Below are 23,084 nucleotides of genomic sequence, written 5' to 3' on the forward strand. Positions count from 1 at the left end.
AAACCTGAATCTCTTATTGCTGTGAATGAGAACTATGGCACAAAACACCCTGTTTCCCCAAAACTGCATGCAATTAGTCCTTGACTTTCGGCCATTTGTTTACTGACAGATCAAAGTTACGACAGCCTCAGAAAAAATTACGACCCATCCTCGAAGTTATAATCATTGTACCACCCCCTTGGTCACATGATCACAATTCGGGCACTTAGCAACCAACACATAGTTGTGATAGATGCAGTGTCTTGCAGTCACATGATTGGAATTTGTGACCTTCCCAGCTGGCTTCCAACAAGCCAAGTCATTTGGGGAAGCCAGGTTTATTTAATGACCATGCGATTCATGTAACAATGTGTGATTCGTCACAGTAAAAATGGTCATAAAATCTGATCTGATATTAATGATTCACTTTATAAGTGCACTGACTTATGACAAAAATTCCAATCCCAATGATGGTTGTATACTAAGGGCTACCTGTACATCTGGGAGAAAGAATCATGAAAAAAAAACCTTGAAATACAAAATATATACAAGTAATTAGAATACTGCCTATTTTTTTTCCAATGAAAATCTTGTTTCTAGCAAGCAGAGGTTCAATTCGTGTTAAGAGAAAAAAGAAGATGAATTAATGCAGCCCTATAGAGAGAGCATATCTTTCTACAATGCTTCTTGGAGGTCTTCCCTCACTGCTTATAATCAAGGAGGGCAAGCAGAGAGAAACTCTACTGAATTATTGTAATCATCATTATCATCTTTTAATGACCCCATAATCCCTTGTGAGATGGCAACTGGGCAACTGAATGGAGCTGAGTGATTATGGGCTGGATGTCCTTCCTGTTGCCAATGCTGAGTTCTATTCATCAGATATAGTCTTATCGTGCCCAGAGAGAGAAATAGCTGCCTCTACCTAGGATCGAACTCACAGCCTCCTGAATGTGAGGTGACAGCTTCAGTTCTAGGCCACCACACCACTCTACGGAATTATTGTAGCACTACACAGAAATGAAGAGGGTTCCTCAAGATCTCTGCTTATGCAAATATATCTGTGAGCGCTTCTCTATGAGAACTCAAGTGTGAGTTCAAAAAGGTCTCTGGGATCCCTCTGGCTTAGCTGAGCTTGGCAGTTTATTTGATTTATGAATGGCTCAGCTGATGTGCAACCCCAATTATAGCCTCTCTTGTAACGATTTATTTCTTTTCTGCCGAACATGAGGCAGTCCATTCCTGCAATGAAGGAAACTTTGCTTGCTCTCTTGCTCTCTCTCTCTCTCCCTAGTTCCTGATCTTGATCAAGCTCTTTAAAAAATGTTGAATTGACTCAGCAGTGGTAAAATTAAAATATTTTTTCCTCCCCCTTTTTATGAATCAAATTATCATGTGCCTAGCTCGGAGCTGCTTGCTTTTGTTAATAGTCTTTGTTTTGTTTCCTTTGTACAGACTAGGGACTATACCATGAATTTTACTTCTTACAGCCTTAAAAAAAATTGCTTTTACTTACAACACATTGCCATGTTTTCCACCTGCCACCAATAGCCACTACAGGCACTGGGAGAAATGGGTTGCAAAATGGATGACATTCTATCATGCCACCTCACAACTCTTTGTGAGGTTTCCAGTTACCCCCATTGTGATGGCCTGGTAGAATTTTCTTTCTTTTTCAAAACAACTGGACAACATATTCTATTAAAAAAAAAAAGGAGGAAGGGATTTCCTTTTGTTTCAGGTTTGCAATGAAGGTGAAGAGGCTTTCTGTTGCTTCAAGGTTGGTATGAGGTTCAATAAGATTGATTGCTTGATATATGTATGTGTGTGTGTGTGTGTGTGTGTGTGTGTGTGTGTATGGGGGGGGGCACATGCGAAAAGCCCAGGTTTGAGACCCGAGTGTTGTGCAACAGAAGGAAGCTCTTGTTACTTTCCCTAGCTCCTGCCAATCTAGCCGTTCAAAAGCCTGCAAATGTGAGTAGATAAATAAGTACCACTTCAGTGGGGAAGCAACGGCATTCTCGGTGTATAGTCATGTTGGCCACATGACCATGAAATAATGCTAGCTCCCTTGACTAAGAAATGGAGCTCAGCATCGCTCCCTAGAGTCAGATACAACTGGACAGAGCAAACCTTTAGCTTTACCTTTTAATGATCAGTTAGGGGTGATAGCAGGGACTGACTTGTTCTTGGTATTTGAAAATTATAGCTCAAGTGAAGATTATAGGCTGTTCCTTTTCAAATCATTTGAGAGAAACTTGGGTGCTATATTGAAGTCCTTTATCCCAAACCATCTTTGGAACTAAAAGGCAATTTAATCACATTTTCACTCCAGCCCAATGATCCACAGAAGGATCATTCATTTCCATCCTTTCTCGATTAATCTTCACAACTGATTTTTGAATGGCATTATTCCAAATATTGGGCAGAGCCAGAATACTAAATTTTATTTAATTAATCTAGATGAATGGATAAATTAACATATAATTAAAACTAAATAGAGTTAATGAACTACATCAAATACTGTATAACTCTCTACATATTAAACATTTTCTGCCTTCTGTTACATGAACGTTATGATACAATTTGTGAAGGTATTTTGATAGCTGCCCTCAAAATCTTGCAAAGTCACAGGTAGTGCATTGACAAGCTGAGGGGCTTTGCTCTGTTCTTATATTACAGGAGGAAAATGTATCTGTTATAATTATCACTTGTCTTGCTGAGCATTATATCCACAAAGTTAATTTTTCAATCATCCTAATTCTACCAGGTTATAGGATAGGTAGCCCTTGTTTTATAACAGTTTGCTTAGTAACTGTTTAAAGTTACAACAGCACTGAAAAAAATGATTTATGACAATTTTTTTACACTTATAACCATTTCAACATCCCCATTTCATGTGATAAAAATCCAGATGCTCGGTAACTGACTCATATTTATGACGGTTGCAGTGTCCCAGGGTCATGTGATCACTTTCTGACAAGCAAAGTCAATGGGGAAGCCAGATTCATTTAACAACTGTGTTACTAACTTAGCAACTGCAGTGATTCATTTAATAACTGTGCCAAGAAAAATCATTAAATGGGGTAAAACTCAATAAATGTCTTACTTAGCAACAGAAATTTTGGCCTCAATTGTGGTTGTAAGTAGAGGACTACCTGTACCAAGATCTAACCATCCATTTTTACTCCTGTAAAATTTTGTAAGAATGTATTGTTGCTGTTCAGAAGACTTTTAAGTTCAAGAACCTTCAAAGAACAAATATAAATGGACTCACTTCTAACCTACTAGCATGAAATTACACTGGGAAGGTAGAGACATGTGAAGTTCTTCTTTCTGATAATGAAGATACAAGAAGATGGGTTAAAAGCCAAAACTAGATGCCAAGAAACTGCCCATTTTCTTTTTTTCTATGCACCTAAAACAGTAAAGTATGAATGTGAGAAATACGCTTCAAAACATTATGATGAACATTATGATTTATATAAGTACCTGACTAAAGAAAGTAGACTGGTTGATATTGCCAGTTCAATCTCTTCTTAGCAGTAATTCTGAATGCATTGACATGTACTCTAAGGCTTCAGCAAGCGACCACACATAGCAATACATGGCTGACCATGGAAATGAATAAGATTGGATCTGGTTAATATTTGGATGACAGACCTTCAGGAAATCTCCAACTATAAACTAGACTAGGAAACAAAAATGAAAAAGAAATGGAAAAGAAGGCAGCAGCAGTGATTTTTCAGGAAAAAGTCATTGCTAATCACCACGAGTCAAGCTCAATGTGAAGGAAACATAACTTTTTGCTTACTTTTTGTAATCCTTCCAAGGAAGCTGAAGCATATTGTGATGACCCAGAGTATGTCAGAAATGTAACAAAACCCAAAACTTAAATAAAAGTCCTTTAATGCCTTCAACTTCGCTTCACTGTTTAATTGTTCACAGTGGAGGAGTAAACTATTTTCAAAATAACATTTCAAAGGAAAGAAACACAGTTCAAAATCAAAGAGCTGATAATGAAGCAAAAACCCAAAACAAACTACACTGATTAAAGTTCCACAAGAGACCAGGATAGATAATTGCCAACTTCAGGAAGATAACCAGGTACAGTCTATTGGAAGAACGCCAACCAAGATATACCTTCTTTATGAATAAAACACTAAATTGTCTCCAGTGTCTGTTAGCACGCAGGTCCAAACTCTTATGCAGGTCTCACGCCTGCAGCCCATGAAGAGGATCATGGCCCTCTCCTCCCAAGTAGACCACATTTTACTCCACTCCTTTCCTCCCTGAGTGCCCTAGGATGGATAAGGGATGGGCCTGGGTCCTCCTCTGACTGCTCAGAATCAGTCTCCACCAGGGGCATGACACATATTCTAAGAGAGGCAAGTGTTGCTTCAGAACCATGCCTTGAACTCTGACGTGATCAGCATCAGTCTTGCTAAATCATTTCTACCAAGAGTGATCAGTTCTGATGCACTAATTTCAACATTCTTCCACTGAGAATTTTCTGCTTAATACTGTACATAGGACATTTTGGGTATAGAAAGTATATATTCCTAGTGGAACTTTCCCACTGTAGCCTTATGCTCACCCCTACAAGGATCCTCCTGAGGACACAAGAGAGATGGAAGTTTATGCTGTAACTTTGTATCTATACCACCCAAAATGAGGATGATTTAATAACACAATCAAGTTAATGAATATGAAGAACACGAGTGTCAAAATGCACACATAGTAAAGAGAAATTAAGGTAAATGTGCCTTTCTTATCTTAGCATTCAACTGCACAAAAAATGGTCTAAGCGTGTACTACAGCCTCACATTATATTAATAATTTGTAATGGAAATGACCAGGAAACATCCTTCTGTTGAAAAGACTAAGCATCTGAATCACACAACAATAGTAGAGCCAACTTAAGATGTAATAGTCCATCTATGAACTATTACCTAATCTCTGAATGGAACACAGTGCTCACAAAATACTCATACTTTTTTCTTTCTTTTAATCAAAGATCTTTAAAACTACACTGAATCTCACCATGGTCAAGGATTTCAAGTATTTTAACTGATTAATAAGTCCTTGAAGCTTATTCATAACACTTTTTTTGCAAGCAAGAGATCTTGTCATTCCTGTTCAACTGTACTGTAATATTAAATCTTTCTGAAGGAAAGATAGTTGTAGGGTGCAATTCTTGTTTTGATGTACAGCAGAAATACACATGCATATCAGCACAATCAAAGATGAAGACACACTCCTAAACTATAGTCCACTTCAGGTACTGTTTGATCTTCTGAGGTAAAAATGTTATTTCAGTCTAATATGGCACATATCTCATCTACACAATTACATCACAAACAAAAGATGGCCTTAGCATGGCATTGTAGCACACCTTTCTTCTAATAATTAGGTTTTGCTCCAAGTAGGATGATGTACTTAATATTTTACTAAGTTAACAATGACATTGCCTTAATATACAATATATAATAAACTCTAAACACACCAAATAGGTATGATTTTTTTTTATAAATCCTTGATTAAATATACTTATCTACCAATGACACTTTATATGTATAGAGACTGGTAAAAATATATAGATATGTATCCAGACTTTTGTTTCGTACAGTTTAGAAATCATTCATCCATCTGCGAAGTAGAAGGAGCAGAGGATTATGAAATACGTTCCATGAGGATAAAGTTCTCAGACACGGAACCTAGATGAGGCTTCATTCATGTTCAGGAACCAAACAGCTCTCAAAATCCAGACTGCGAATATCAGATGTCCCCAAAAATATACCAAGGAATGGTATTTATCTTCTTGTCTCTATAACTATTTCTTTTCTTTTCTTCTTCTTCTTCCCCACAGTGAATTATTTTATAATCCCCGTGATGAGCTCTGGCAAGGTTTGTGGCAATCTTTTAAACCAGCAAATCTGAGTTACAAAGCCTACAGATCTTATCTTGCTAAATGGAAATGACGGGAAATGAATGAAGCAGTGTGGCAGCTGAAATATGGCTTTGTATAAAAAGGATGACACCGTCTGATTTTCTGATTTTGTCTGAGTTCATTCCGTTCTTTTACAGTGCCTCCATCTGGCACGTTAATGGCCACTTTATTTTTTTCCTGTACTATATAATTCCTATCATTACTTACAAATGCACAGAGAAGGAAAAGACTATTTACAAACAGGTTGGCACTTAAGAGAATATATTATTGATATTTTCTCCTGTTTATTTTTCCCCCACCCTGTTTTCCAGCTCAGGGGTAGCTAGGATGCCTTGCAAAACCTGCTACCTCATTAGAATATGCTACGTTAACATGAAAAATAGGATCCTGACTTGTACATTCTTTCTCAATGGATGGTTCTGAAAAGCAATACCTTCCACCCTAATTCATATTTGATGCTCAGATTGCTAGTCAAGCGAAAGCAATGGCTGCATGTTTTCTTCTTCGTTTTTATCCATGCGCTTGAGCACTCCGGGGTCCACAACAGATTGAGACCTAGAAAAACATTAAGCAAAGACCTATTGTGACTCATTTTAGCGACAACAAAAAGGCAAGCTTCTTTGCATTATTAAGAAAGCCAGACTGCAACTAGAAAATATGCTTGGGGAATATGATGGCTGATGCAAGACCTTCTGAAAAGAAACCCAGCCATGTTTCCTAAAGCGGGGATGAAAAAAAAAGTGATTGAAAGATCAGATTTGGCCAGCAGGCCTCTCCTTTCAGTCTATTGTGGCTTTTGCTGACATGCATTCCCCACCTAAATGCCAACCTTCTTTTTAAAAAAAAAACTGGATCATTTTGAAGCTGCCAGTTCCAGATGGGTGGGAGTGATTTTCTTCCCAGTTACCTCCCTCACACTTTGCCTTTGCCATTAAAGGAGGCAAAGGCTGAATAAAGTTTGATTCCATGTTGCTAGGAAGCACTTTTCTGCCTCTTATTTTGTCTGGCTCCCATTCCCAGGAGCCCTTTGCTCAAAAGTCTTCATTATAGTTGGGAAGACAAGCTGATGAACTAGAAAAAAAAGTGCACCTGAACATTTACAGCTGAAAGTCTTCAGAGGAATGGGCAAAGGATGGTTAGGGAGCAGCCTTTTACACATACCATCCATCTGAAAGCGGGGTTGGGGGGGGGTTTCCATAAAAGTTGGTGGGCAATTGACAGCTTGCACAGAATGATGTTCCTATGAGGGACAGACCCTAGCTTATTGTGCATGAAATTGCACATGAATGCTGTATGTGAAAAGGGTGGCAAAGGCTCTGTTTCGAAATAAGGTCTAAAAGAGGGCATTGCAGCACTTGCCTGAAGGGAAATGGGCAGTAGAATTAGGCACGGATGCTCTCCTTCAGTAAAGTTCAGCTCAGCAAACTTGGAATATTTCACAGCTTAGCAGCTCAGCAACAAACTGCAACCATTGTGGAACCATAAGTCTCTTCTATATGCATACCCCACCATGGAAGTGCAGATCTGTATGCAATTCCTTCCCCAGTAATACTGTCTAACTTGGTATTGAAAGAATTGTACAGCATCTGGATAAATGGTGTGGGACATGCAAGTTGGTATGATGAATGCAGGTTAACTGTACCCCTGTGCATACTAAATACAGGTGTTCCTTGCTTTGTGCTAGGGTCATGTAATGTTCCGCCCTAAATTAAATTCACCTTTTGTAAAGCGAGAAAAATCTGTGTATGCATGAGAAAACTTGCCTGTTTATGTGGGTTCCAAGCTAGCACTTAGCTTCAAAGCTGACCTTGAACATCAACTGATTTCCTACTTCACCTCATCCGTGAATGGTCCCCTTTATCAGTTTTATTTTCATTTTCTAAATAAGTGATAATGGCTTTCTAACAATGGAAACCCGTTGGTCGATGTTCCGGCCTCCATGTTCAGAGGCTAGAGATCATGAAGTGAGAAATGAATGATAGCAAATACAGAGGGAATATGAATTCACAGTGAGGGGGTGGGGAAAGGGAAAGGATAAGCAACAAAGACAGTTGAGAGGGCTCAGTCCAAAGCCCTGGAGAGCATATGCTTCACTAAATTTTCCAGGAAAGGCATTCTTTAGTTTCTAGGGAAAACAGTCAGTGTGGTTTGTGTAGGTACAGCAAATTTCCCAGGTCTGATAACTTCGTAAAAGTAGTTTTTCCCCCTCTCTCTTTTTTTGGGTGGAACTGCCTGAAGAATGAAAAGTCAGTCTTCTCTCTGATTATCCACAAGTATAATGATGCATAGATTCCTTGTAAATGTATCTCTAGGGTAGCATATCCCTAAATCCAGAGAGGGAACATCTTCAACCATAATACTGTTTTATTTCTTCCTCTATGCCCTATTTCTCCTCCTAAATAGAGAAAGGAGGTTTTCTGCTTACAAATGGTAGCTGAAAACAACTATTCTGAACTGAGCAAGATTGGACATAATTATATAGTCTTCCGTATAGAGAAGGACTGGAATGAAAGTTGAGTTGCCTTCCCAGCAAAGGAAAGAATACCAGAGGATGGTGTTCAAGGAGGAGATGAGTTCCAGACTGCCATGTGAGCAATCTGATCCAAAGATTTACTTAAGTTTCCCATCCCTAATTTTTTGGAATGGTCCCATAATTTAAGAGAAAGGCATCAGTACTTAAGAACAGGTATTTGACCTGAGAGATCACCTAAGCATTTCCTGCTTCAGAAGGCATCATTAACTTACCTCTTCATAGATTTGGGTGAGAGCTCCTTTTCAACTTCTTTTGCAGATGTGTTATAGGAATCCACACTATATTCACTGTCATCATCATACTCGTGATCTAGCAGCGTTCTTGCCCATGTGCCCATGTCGTAAGGTGGAAGCATTCCTCCAAATTCAGAAGGGAGAATTTCAGGATGAATCAACTGGTGCAGACTGTTGAGGTTGTTTCCATGGAGAAATATCTAGGAAAAAGAGGAATATAATACATTGTAAAATAATCAGAATCTATAATATAGCTATCTGAAAAGTTGGGCAGCTCAAAAATGTGGTTTTTATCACAGACGATTTCCCAAATGTTTCAGAAGATTTTTTTTTAAATGCAATTGGTTACCTAAAGATGCTGTTGAGAGATGGATTTTTAAGGCTTTCAGGCTCCTTCAGGGATTACTAACTTATATTTATAAAGAGGCCTATGCACCCAATGATTTAGAAGAGTTAGGATCATCCAAGTTCACAATACAATGAAAAGAAGGGCAGAATGATGAAAATATATTATATTGGCAAAATACAAGCTCCCCACCACTGGTACTGCACCATGAAATTACATGCATATCCAACAGGGGCAGAGCTTGAGACCCAATGGTGCAATCCATCTCTGCCCATTTTGAGCTGAAGCTTACAGATGCCCATGATCCACTGAATAGCGAAAAGTCCAAAAAGACGACTATTTATTAATTATCCAAAAGTTTTGACTAAATAAACCACAACAAATTGTGGTTAACCTTTAAAAGGAGTATACCCAAGCCTTTCCCTCTGCCTGTTGAAGAATGTGTATGATGATCAGGAAGTAACAATTGGAATGGAAGATTAAGCAACAATTTAAAAAAGAGATCAGTGGAAGACAAGGTGATTGGATAATATCACTGATGACAGAAGTAACAGCTTACGAGAATTCAAAGAGGTTACTGATACACATTCCTGTTAGTAGAATGGTATCCATTAAGTCACAAAGAGAAGCAACTGGAAAACCAACTGCCTTCATCTTCTATAGAATTCTATAGAATTTCTAAAGAGCAAGCTTATTAAATTCTCCATTTCAAGTTGCTTTTGAAACTTAGCCGCAACTAAAAAAATGAGATCTTGGGATTTTAGTGAGAGGCTGAGAGGCATGCTTTTGATGAATGTATGCATGTCTCTCTGTGTGTGAGTTTACTGGTGTTTTCACCTTGTGCTTAGGATCAAATTCAAAGTAAAATAATGTGTTTTTTTTACTATTTTTACATGTTGCTTTGATAAGCATCAGACAACAAATGCAGAAACTAAGTGAATCCCTAGAGTTCAACCACCAAAGAAAACATCTGTCATGGACTCTGTGAATATATAGATATAGTACTTTTTACCAAGATTACATAGCTTAATTCTCCCATTTCAGAACACTGTTTTTAAGATGAACCAAGTCTGCTTAGGCAGCTGTGCAAATAACTATTGAGCTTTTAATAAATGGGACTGATTTGTGTCGTTCAAGAAAGAATAAGTCGTAAATCTGTTTTATCCTTTGCTGCGTCAGTATTTGTATGTACAAGGAGAGCTTATGTATCAGAGACAAATTCCTTGGGTGCCCAATCACACTTTGCCAATAAAGAATATCCTAATTCTATTAATGTTTTATCTGGCACAGGTATATAATTAAAACCACAAAATAAGACACTGGAACATGTATTTGTTCTTCAGTTTTCAAGGCTATCAAGTTATGAAATACGATGGAAACAATGATGAATAAAATTACCCTCTTCCTTGTCTTCTCCTTTAAAAATGGACGTATAACTGTGTAAAGGGCATGGATGTACCATGGCTGATTGACAAAATGAATTCCTCCAAATCGAGCTGGGAAACTGTCCTGGAAGAAGAACATAAAACAAACAGTAGATACTTTTATCTTATTTGTCATTTTCTCTATATCCTTAGCACTTGCTGTGAAAACAGGTAGTGCTCGACTTACGACCATGATTGAGCCCAAAATTTCTGCTGCTAAGCAACACAGTTGTTAAGTGAACTTTGCCCTGTTTTATGACCTTTCTTGTCACAGTTGGTAAGTGAATCGTTGCAGTTGTGTTAGCAACACGGCTGCAAAGTGATCTGGCTTTTCCATTGTCAAAAGATCAGAAAAGGGGATCACATGACCAGCCCAGGACACTGCAACCGACATAAATATGAGACAGTTGCCAAGCATCTGAATTTTGATCCCATGGCCCTGGGGATGCTGTAATGTTTGTGTGAAAAATGGTCATGTCACATTTTCATTGCTGTTGTAACTTTGGTCAGTAAATGAACCGTTGTAAGTTGAGGACTACCTGTATAGGATCACATAAATTCATCCTCACAATAAACTTGTAGCCAAGTTCCACTATAATGATTAGGATACAAACCATTACAAATAAGATCTTTGTTTAATATTATGTCTTCAGACTAGTGATTTTCTCTTGCAAGCTCATTAAACAAAAGTCTTCCACTCCAGGACAGGAATTCGGTGTCCAGCTAATAATTTGGGAAAAAATTCTAATAAAGAGAGAGGAGGTTTTCTACTAAACAACAATGCACATATTTTCAGTTTGTATTATTTGCCACCATATAAACTTTCCATTTTATATACACAAATATACATGCATTTATTTTTATTTGAAAGCAATGACTATGTTTTTACATACAGTATGTTCTTAAGCATCTTAGGAATCATTGATTAAAAATTGGAGGAGGGACGAAGAGGATTTAAATGCTTTAATAAATTAAAACAGCAGATTGATTATTCCATGTTAAATTATTTATGCATATAACTGCTGGGTTTCAGTTGAATAACTGAAGTGTGAACACTGCATGCTTATTTGTCATTATCTCTCTAGTTCTTAGCTGAACACCTCCAGTGAGGCTTTTCATAGTGTGTTCTAAAAGTGTGGCTCCTAGTGTCAAGAAATTAATCTAAATATTTGGCCTGAACTTCCTTCATTTTCATTTCAATCCTCCTTTTCTTTTCAATAGTCTAATCTTCTTCTGCTCCAAATTTAAGAAAAGAGCTGTCCTTTGTTGTAAGTAGAACTTTTTAGATTGTTGAAAATTGTGACCACATCTTATCCCAGTCTTCTGTTTTGTAAGTTAAAAATGAAAGCTTTTCAAAACCCTCAACAATAGTTGGGCCCCTTATCTTGACATACCTCTTCCATTCTACTTCCACTTCTTCATCTCTCTTTTAAACAAATATCCTACCAAGAACTGGACACTGTACTCCAAATACAGATGAATCAGTAAAGATGGCACAGTCCTAGAATCAATAGGCCCCAAGATCCATAGTCATTCAGTCTTTCCAAGATTCAGTTGAAACCTGTTGTTTTGCATCTAGATTCTTACAGTCCCCATACAACAAATAAGATGTTCATGGTATTGTTTAATTCACTAGAGGCTGAGAAAGAGAGTTGAATATCATCAGCATGTTCCAATATCTCAGGGGCTGCCACAAAGTAGAGGGAATCAAGCTATTCTCCAAAGCACCTGAGGGCAGGAGGAGAAGCAATGGGTGGAAACTAATCAAGGAGGGAAGCAACTTAGAATTAAGGAAAAATTTCCCGACAGTTAGAGCAATTAATCAGTGGAACAACTTGCCTCCATAAGTTGTGAATGCTCCAACACTGGAAGTTTTTAAAAAGATGTTGGACAACCTTTTGTCTGAAGTGGTGTAGAGTTTCCTGCCTAAGCAGGGGATTGGACTAGAAGACCTCCAAGGTCTCTTCCAACTCTTCTGATCTGTTCTATTCTAAACAAGCCAGTCTCATGTAGATGTTGAAAAGAAGAGAGAGCACTGAACTCTGCGACCCACTCTCTTTTCTAATATATAATCATGTTTAATATTAGATTAGCAGTTTGCATCACAGGAAATTCTCTCCCATTCAGTAAGTTCCATCAGTATTCTTGATTCAGATATGTTGGTAAGTTGTTCATTTCTTTCCAACTCTTAAATATGCTGACCTATTCTGAAGTATAAAGAAACTAGACTTAACATTCATTAAATTTTACAATCAATTCTTTTGCCCTGGAGATCCTTGGTTGTCTTTACACTTTCAATCTAAAATTGTTGAATGGACTTATTGAAAAAAATCTTTTCTAATTCTCTCAATTCCATTGGTATTTTCCATTCCGTTAATATTGTTAAGCTAAAATACAGCCCTTGATAGTCTTCCTGAATGATGGATCATGTATGTATGTATGTATGTATGTATGTACGTATGATACAATTATAAGGTAGAAGGTGATGTAAGTTTCTTCCAATTCTTACATTCCATGAAATGGTTATATGTGACATTTTGCAACATTCCAGGGAATGTCTACCCTTTTCATTTTAGCAGAAGCTAGGATATATCAAGAATGACCTTTTTGGTGTTTCTGAATTTACTTTTTTTTTTAAAGCTATGGAATAGCTGTAGGATGTATGCTCAGCAAAAACAGAAAAAGCCAACCAATAAGGATATAAAAGAACAAGTTTAGCAAGAAAGTAATCTGGCCACATCTATTTATTTTCATCTCTATCTTTTTCTTCCTAATGCTAGATTAAATCTGGAGCCCATAGACCAGGGGTGTCAAACTCGTGGCATCATGTTGTCATCATGTGACTTATTGTGACTTTTCCCCCCTCCACTAAACCAGGGGTGCCCATGGCCAGCACATGATGTAACTGGCCTGGGGGCCATGAGTTTGACACCCATGCCATAGGCCTTTTTTTTATATACCAGGCTAATGGCTAACTCATCTTCTTCCACTCCATGCTACCATTTGAAACTAATGAGGGGACTATATGTAAGCTGAGGACTATAGGTAGTCCTCAGCTTACAACCATTTGCTTAATAATCTTTCAAAGTTACAATGGAACTGAAAAAAACGTGACTTGGGGCTGGTTCCTCACACTTAATGACCACTGTAGCATCCTCAATCACATGATCAAAATGTGGGTGACTGGTAAACAGCATGTATTAATAATAGTTGCAGTGTCCCAGGTTACTTGATCGCCATTGTTGTGGCCTGCCAGCAGCCAACCAAGCTGGCAGCAGACTTGGACAGTGAGGAGGTTGGGAAGGAACATGGGTCAGTCCTGGAGTCTGAGGAAGTGCTCTGCATCAGGGGCAGAGTTCAGGCCAGGGCTATCTGACAGTTATCAGCTGCCTTCAGAGTTGGAGATCAGTGGGGCAGAAGAACAGCTGGAGCCTGTTCCCACTGTGCTCATGCACAGAGATGCCAGGAAAAGGGAACATTTAAGGAAAAAGGATTGACTCGGGAGTAAAGTCTCAGGTGGATGGTGAATGGCCCCTCCCATGGGGAATAAAGAAGAACAAAAGGGGAGTGACGTCTGCACTAACTAATTGTTTGAGACAATTAGTTCAATTCATTAGAGTGAAGATCTGTTCCTGACTTCTTGCCAAGGAATTGCTGCTATAGCGTGGCATTTGAAAGAGATCAGCCTGGCAACTCTCCAAGGCTGATAAAGGTCCGTAGTTGTGAAATCTCATGAAAGACTCTTTGCCAGGACTTTGCTGGAGAGGAATTCCCTTTAACCTAAATAAAAGGGGTTTTATTGGGACGAGGAGTCTGTTTCATGATCTTGGGAAGCCTAGGTCAGAGCAGCCATTTCCAACCTTCCCAGATTGATTCCGACAAGCAAAGTCAATGGTGAAAGTCAGATTCACTTAAGGACTATATGATTTCCTTAACAACTGCAGTGATTCCTTTAACAACCCTGACCAAAAAAAAGGTTGTAAAATTGGGAAAGATTCATTTAACAACCGCCTTGCTTAGCAATAGAAATTCTGGTCACAAGTCGAAGACTACCAGTGTAAGTTCTAAGAGTACTGATGTTCAGCTTTTATCTCAAACTGTGCTGAAAAATTGACATGCCAGATTCAGAAAGCTGACAGAAATTTAGTTTCATTCCTCAGAAGATAAACATCTATTTTCATGGTGCTGTAAAGTAATAAATGCAGGATTAGGCACTAACACTGAGCATCATGTACGTTTCTATACAAGCTCTCTATTCACCAAATTATAATGCTTCCCATTGGCATTAATGAGGTGAGAGATTTTTATCTCCCCCTTGCGGCTTTGGTGACTGTTCATCTGGAGAACAAAGCAGTTCGATGGCAGAGTATTGCTGTTTTACAGTGGTGGCTTTAACCTGGATATACAGGTAGTCCTCGACTTACCAACAGTTCATTTAGTGACCATTCAAAGTTACAACAGCACTGAAAATAGTGACGATTATGCCCATTTTGCACACTTATGACCATTGCAGCATCCTCACGGTCACATGATTTACATTGGGATGTGTGTCAACTAACTCGCATTTATGACAGTTGCAGTGTCCTGGGGTCATGTGAGCCCCTTTTGCGACCTTATGACAAGCAAAAGTCAGTGGGGAAACCAGATTCACTTAACAGCCATGTTACTAATTTAAGAACTGCAGTGATTCACTTAACAAATGGGGCAAGGAAAATGGGGCAAAACTCACTAAACGAATTTGCCACTTAACAACATAAATTTGGGGGTCAATTGTGGTTGTAGGCTGAAGACTACCTGTAGATGAGGTTTCTGTTGGTGTCTACTTATGTACCCTTACAGAGGTGGGCAGGGCATGTTATCAAAGTTCTTTGTTGAAAATTTGAGACAAATTGAGAATCTCCTTATTTAACAATTCGTTCTGAGTTGATGTGCTATTGTGTTGGGGTGAGCCATAATGTATTCTTGTACCTGCTCTGAACACAGTGTAGCCTTTGGTAATTTTTTAATATCTCTAATCTAGCACTCAGAAGGAAACAATAATAAAATACATGTATTAGAAATCTACTAAAGGTATTATGGATACAACAAGAACAAGGATAGCTGGGAAATATTATTATTTTGAAGCTTTTAGAAGTATCAGCCTCACGGAGGTATCAATAGATAGCACAATGATGTCAAGCATATTATGACATCAGTTCGGAAATGTGATGAACTACATCATTTACTTAGTTAGTTTACACAAAAACTTATGCAATGCCATTATTTTCACACGCAACATTATTTACGCTATAAAAAATTGTGTGTTATCAGCCGATTATTTTACAATTTAAATTTAATCTATAGTGATTGACATAATACTCATCAAACCAAATCAATACGTTCCACATCCTGAAATCTAGGAAGATATAATCTTGTTTCTGTTCCACCATCTGTTCTAAAGAGCCCTTCAATCCTGGCAGCTGATGGCAGTATCCCATCCCTCCTCCCATTTAAATGAGAACAGTGATTCCCTTTGCAGGAGAACTTAATTGGATATCACCCATATCTGAGGTCATTAGGCCTGTTACCAGTTCAAGGCTGCCTCCAGCAAACAGCTGTTGTTGTACATTTTATTAGCTTTGGTAACAAAAGAAATGTATAATACATTTAATTACCTATGAAACAGAAGCTTGGAAAGATGAGTTGCGTGAGATTGTGACAGTGACAAGCCTGTAAGAAATAGGTATTTTTGAGACTCTCATTCATTTTCTAAAACTGTGGTGTGTGTGGGTGTGTTTCAGTAGTAAAATGTAATACAAAGAACAAAAAGAACAGAAAGAGTGAAAGGTGGAAAAGAGAAGGAAAAGACAGAAAATAGAAAGGAAAATAAGAATATAATAAAAAGAAATGTATAAAATGACTTCCAGCAGTTATCACAGGTATAAAAAAATTAGTAACTCTTCACTTCTCTAGTTACAAACATGTTTCCTTTCATCCCATGTCCCATCTCTTAACTATAAACAAATCCATAAATAATAATCTTTTCAGTCCTCCTGACTGCAAAAAGACCATTACTAGAAGGAACAACATATCTTATTTTAACCTTTAACCCAATTGGTTTATTGGAAAACCAAGCTTTCCAAATAAATTAATTCTCTGGTTTTTCTATGGGTATGCCTGCGTATTTCCCTAAACCTCTGTCATTTGGGGAGTTTGGCCTTCTGAGAAAAATTTGAATGAAAGAGAACAGACAGTACAAGAAGCATGCTTGCAGTTAAGGAGCCCATTAAGGACTGGCCAGTGAGAAAAATCCCCTCAGAGGAAGCTAAGAAGAAAACCTCCTTAGTAATTTTCTAGAGTCATTGCAACCCGTTACTTATGAAAGAAATAAATATTGATTGGCAAGGGGCTAGACTAACATTTACTGTAGCAAAAACGAAGAAGAAAAATGGAGGAGGAGGAAGCATTCTTCCTTAGGAAGAGTAAGACAAGGATGGAAGATCTTTGCAGTTTTTCTTATCATAAATGAAACACTATTACAGGTAATCTTCAATTTACAAGCATTCATTTACCGACCATATGAAGTTACAATGAAACTGAAAATGTGATCTACAATCATTGCAGGATTCCTATGGTCACGTGATCAAAATTTGGGTTCTTGGTAACTGGCATTTACAGTGGGGTCATGTGACCTTCCCAGCCAGCTTCTGATAAGTGAAATCAAGTGGCAGAAGCTGGATTCGCTTAACAATTTGCACAATTCATTTAATATCTGCAGTGGTTTGCTTAACAACCATGGGAAAAGGTCATAAAATCAGAGGCGACTCACTTAACAATTGCCATCCATACCAATCTGTTGTGGTCTCAGTTTTGGTCATAAGTTGAGCACTACCTGTATAGAAGAAGTATAGTATAGAAGTATAGAAGAAGTAAGAAATTTCTCCCCACGGTACAGGTTGCTAGGAAAGAGAACTACTATTGCACTGGTAGTAATGTACTACTATTGCATTAGACCAGAGAGGTCAGAAGGACAGGTTAAATGACAAAAAGAGAAGAGTCATGAGCTAACAAGTGACATATACATATTAAAGAGAGAAAGGGACAGCAAATTTGAAGGAATTTTATGAGATTTGTGAAAAGAGGGAGACATTTTTCACTTCTTCAGCAAGTTTTAGTTCAGAGTTTGCTGGAGGGTTTTTATTACAGTATGGAAGGGAAGTCAGATAAGGGTTAATGTCTATCACTAAGAAAACAGGAGAAAATAGTGAAGAAAAGGAAGGCAGAAATGGCATCTGATGGAAAGTTTACAGCAATAGAATATTAAGATTTCAAAGAGAATAAACATGGAGATAGGAAAAGTAGAGAACCACATAGAGTGACTTTCTTTCAGAAGCAGTTATGCAAGGTAGGAAGCAAACTGTCAGTTACAGAGTCTGTGTGTTGGCAACCCAATGAGCACTCAGAAACCAATGTCCCAAAGGTGCTTTTTCAGGAGGCAACTGCACTTTCTTGTTTTTTCTTTGAAGATGTCTTGCTTCTCACCCAAGGATGAGAAAACGCCTTCAAAGAAAAAATAAGAAAGTCCAGTTGCTTCTGAAAAAGCACCTTTGGGACATTGGTTTCTGACCCGGATGACTGAGAGAATCTTTATAGACTTCAGAAATCAATGGTTGTTTTTTTTTTTAGGATTCAAAGGCAATAAGGTTAGATCAGAATATAATGCCAAAGAGGATTTTACTGAATAAAAGTTCAGAGAGTTTAACAGAGAAAAATATACCAATCTTCATACCTTTAGCAGGCCAGGAATCCCCCCCAAAGCAGAACACCCTGAAGTTGGTATCTGTGCAGGAGTCTCCCAGGACTTTGGGTCTACATTGTGATAGTCAACACTGAACAACTCTTTTCTTGACAGACAGCGAACGTGCAAGGCTTCCAATGAGGCAAGGCAAACAAATGCCTGCATTTTTCTCCAATCTGTGGATTGTCACAGCACTATGGCTGAAAAGGCAGCTGGATGAGAGATCCAGACTGCCAAAATTCTCTCCAGGGCAGAGAGAGATCTGGTGATTGTCGATATGTATTCCGAACAGCTGACTTTTGTGAGTAGAAATCAGGACAGCACCACAATCCCTCTTGTTTTCGAATCCATGATGTATCATGGAAGGTACAGTGAGCCATCTTGACACCCTGCAAAACCACATGAAGATCAACTATTTGGACTCCAAGCCAATCGGCATTTAATTTAAAGCGATAAAGAAAGGAGAGGTGGGTGATTGAATGGTGATCTCTGTAAAGGAAATCCTATCTACTACATAGAAAAATTTCCGTCCACCCATTGTGGAATAATGCTGAGATCCTGTGCAACCTTACTGAGAAGTAACTACCACTGGATTTTCTTCTGAGTAAATCACATTGAACATCCATGAACTGCAATTTGACAATAATTTGCAATTTGACAATTGCAATTTGTCTATAATGTGACTATATTTGCATCTGTTGAATCTTACTGTTGTTTTCAATTATTTTCACCTTATTGTTTTGTAGCAACTGTGACAGATTACTATAAACCCTTTCTTATGACCTGTGCTCAAATCTAGGAAGGGATATCAATGTGCAAAAAGATGGCCTCTGGCATACAAATAGAAGCGTATTATGTCATCCATCTGTCACTGCTCTTTAGAAATACATAACAATGTATATGTATCTTCTCTCAGAGTTACCATCTGTTTATATGCCTCATTTAATAAAACTGAGGGGAGGGGGAGTGATGGTATACTGTTCCTTTGTATGCATTTAGTTGTTTGTTTTTTTCTCCATTCTTATCTGATGCTTCTTCCACGAAAGCATCATTTCTGCAGCCTGACATGTTTGCTCTCTCTGCTTCCTGAGCATTGGCAGTTTCATCTGAATAATTTTTATTCAAGATCTGTTTTTAATGTATTTGGCGGGAAAAAAAAGATCTGGAGTGTTTTAACAATAAAGTTATTGCTTATTTATTCTTCATGTATTACATGTACTTCCTGCCTTTCATTTCAAAGCATGAGTAGGCTGTAATGCTACATGAGAATGAATTTGGGAAATGGGAGGTGGGAGATGCTCCCTAGGAAATGTCAGTTAAGAGTGGCCAGAGCCCAAAACCGCATAATAGGTTAGAGGAAGAAGCTCAGAAGACACTCATCCCCAGGTTCTCACAGCATAAAGGAGATGGTAGGAGATTTGTACTTTCAGCTTTTCAAGATTATTAAATATAGCTTGATACCTGTGCTTCACTATGAAACTATGTGGTCGGACTTAGCTTTTGGGGAAGAAAGTGAGGGTGGGAAATCTGCCTACCAGCATCCATCGGTATTAATCTGGCTAGCATCCTGTCAGTGTGTGAGAGAGTTGAGAGCTGTTTGGAAATTGAAACACTATTTGTTGTGTGAGCAAGGAGACAGTAAGGAGCCTGGGCATGGCTTAGCTCAACTGTTCTGTACTAAAGCTGGTTGCTGCTATGAAACTAAAACTGAAACTCCTCTCCTCTGCTTGTGTTTTGCATTTACAACAGATTTCTTTTCAGGTGGGGAGAGTGAGTAGAACTCCTTAGCATCAGAGCTAGAGGTGGCATTCAGCAGGTTCTGACCAGTTCTCGAGAACCAGTAGCGGAAATTTTGAGTAATTCAGAGAACCGGCAAATACCACCTCTGACTGGAGATTTTACAGTATCCTTCCCCTGCCATGTCCACCAAGCCATACTCACAGAACCGGTAGTAAAAAAATTTGAATCCCACCACTGATCAGAGCATGTTAATAATAATATAGGAAATACTAATTCTCTGATGGTCATTTCAAAAAATCCTTTCTTAGAGAGCACCCAGAAGCCAAGAGGAACATATGTGCCAAATTTCAAGTTTGTAGGCCTAATGGTTCTGGAGATTTTGTGATGATGCATGAGTGGTATTTCGCATATATATATATATATAGATTAATTAATTAATTAAATTTATATAGCAGCCAACTCATGAGAAATGATTCTAGGCAGCATACAACAGTCATCTAGGGATGACTAATATAGCTTTACAATAAAGTAGAATTCATTCATCTAGTTGTGTTTCCTGTCTGATCTACCTGGACAGGCTGACAGAGGCATATATAGTGCTCCTTCCTATTTTCCCACAATGACAACCACATTGGTAAGTTGGGCTAAGGAAATGCGATTACTTTAAGGTTGACAGTAGAATTTTTATGTCTGAGAATGAACAGGAATGGGGGTCTCCTCACTCCCTTAATCCTGATAAGCACAGGATTGGGACCTCCTGTTCAACATTGGCAAGTTAGTGAGCCAATAGCAATGTTCAGCCATGGAAGCTCAGTGGATGCCATTGAACCAGGCATTATTTCTCAGCCTATCCTTCCTCACAAAGTTGTTATGGTGAAAAAATAAAAATGAAATGAAAGGAGAGACTGTATGTAAGCTCCCTTGATCACCAGCAGAGAAATTAGAATAACATCTAAAAAAAAATCAAGGGAAGACCTTAAAGTGTTCCTTAAAGTCTCAGGAAAACCTATGGCACTTAACGTTGGTATAATATATTTTGGAAAAATTATTTACTTACAAAACTGTGGGGAATAGTTTTGTTACATTCTAATCTAATAGATTCCGCTTAACTTCAGTTATGCTATTGCTGTCCAGAGGCCTCTGGGTGCTGAAACACAATAACATGTAGTTCATGCATCAAATCTGTCCCTGTTGACAAAATAGGGCTCAGAAAATTGCTTTCAAGTTAACTGAATAAATCCAAGCTGAAACCAAACCCAAACTCCATTTTGGGGATGTATTTTATGAGAAGTCAAAGTTTAATTCCTGTGCATAGGAAATCTGCTTAGAATTGCAACCTACATCAAGAGTCAGTGGCATTTCAAGCAATGACATGAATGATCAATGAGAGTCACATATCAACAGAAGAGCAAATGCTCTGTTTGCTGAATATTCAGATGAGTCTCATCTGAAACTCTACAAAGTGAATGCTGATCAGCATACCTAATACTGAGTTGGTAGGACTAAAAACATCTAACTCAATAAAAGCCAGATTTCTACGATTCATCTGGGTTGTAACTGCTGTGGAACACAAAGCTCAACTACACAGTAAGAGTTGTCTAATCTTTATATTATGTATGCATTCATTCAGGAAATCTGTAGAACATGCAATTTGCACAAAGAAAGTCCTATACTTAATTCTTGATATTGAGGATCCAATTTAAATGATTTCAGGTATCAAGGCTGGGAAATGATTCTGCCCAAGACTATGAAGAGCCAGTGCCTGCTAGAGATGACAGACCAGAAGCAAATATTTATATTGTGTTCCTACTTAAAAAGAAATGTGCACTTCTATCCCTGTGTTATCATGATCAGAATATATTCTTTTGCAAATACCCAATTGATGACCAAAAGAGGCTGTTCTAATGTACAATGGTGCACTGTGTTTTACAGAGGATTGCACAGAATATTTGGGAAATCACAGCAAAAGGAGTGCCCTTGCATACATTACTCAATCTTGATCTGTTGTGGGGGAAGATTTAGCTAAAACCTTGGTATAAAATATGGTGGGCATACAAAAGTACACTTTAAGTTAATGAATCCTGCTTCACTGACTCTGTTTTTCTCTAGCTGTGATTGTGGCTTCTGATCCAAACTTTCATCTGAAGCATTCTACTACAGGTCTCTTTCTTCCAGGAAAAATATTAGGTGACAGTGAATGATGGTAATCCATTCCTCAACTAATTTTTTAACAACTTTGGTTGCTGGAAGGCTTTGGTTGCTCCCAGTTGCTGGAAGGCTTTAATTTATATACAGCTGCATGTCTTGAATAAAATGCTGTGAAGCTTATCCTTGCTATCATAAATGTTTGGATTTATGAACTTTATTTCAGTAAACATTTCAAAACTTACACAATATTGATTAGACAGCCTTTAATGGCCACTTTGGAATTATTTTAGCCTGCTATTTAAATTTGTAATTTTATAATGTTTGATTGCTGTTCTAATCTACCATGAAAATTCTGATAAATAATAATAAAAACACATTACATAACATTTTTCAAGATGATTTGTTATCTGCTATAAAATATGTATTGAGATTTGCATGACAAGACACAAAATAAATCTTTGCCCTTTGGAAATCTATGCAGCAGTGTTTTGTGTCAACTTCACCAGTGAAATTGTAATGTTTACAATTGGAGCAAACTACTTACCATGGAGAGTGTAAATGTGAATTTAAACTAGATGGTGAACATTCATAATCCTATTTGTCTCTCTGGCACCATTCATGTACAAAATATGCATAATATGCCACTGTAAGTGTCATATAAAATGCTTAATTTTGGAAATGTCAAACATAAAACAGCCATGATAAATAAATCCAAGTACATTAATATAGCACTGTAATGTAATATAGGCAAATTTATCAAGCAGTAACATTGAACATATCTGCACAAATAGTAATGCTGAAAACATCCCAGCAGTCAATCAATAAAAAAGACACCCAAGCTTTTTAATTAGTTGTTGTCACCCTTATGTTAAGTATGATGAAGTCAAAATACCAGTGGCATAAAAAAACTTTATGCTAATATTACACCCTGAATTACACATATAGTATATTCTC

General features: G+C 37.9%; 1 protein-coding gene across 1 annotated transcript in view; it reads right to left on the minus strand.

The window, feature by feature from the left end:
* Nucleotides 1-364: 364 nt before the first annotated feature.
* The window catches only part of CLVS2 (clavesin 2), a 55,691-nt gene continuing 32,971 nt past the window's right edge, over nt 365-23,084 (minus strand). Inside the window, exons 3-5 of the mRNA XM_026705409.2 lie at nt 10,440-10,550; nt 8,675-8,895; nt 365-6,484 (exon numbers count right to left, since the gene is read on the minus strand). Of these exons, the coding sequence (XP_026561194.1) occupies nt 6,397-6,484; nt 8,675-8,895; nt 10,440-10,550 (420 nt within the window). The 3' untranslated portion in view covers nt 365-6,396. The remainder of the gene's footprint in view (nt 6,485-8,674; nt 8,896-10,439; nt 10,551-23,084) is intronic.

This window comes from Pseudonaja textilis, chromosome 1 (assembly GCF_049901715.1).
Source record: "Pseudonaja textilis isolate UNSWEBS1 chromosome 1, rPseTex1.2, whole genome shotgun sequence".
NCBI classification, from domain to species: Eukaryota; Metazoa; Chordata; class Lepidosauria; order Squamata; family Elapidae; genus Pseudonaja; species Pseudonaja textilis.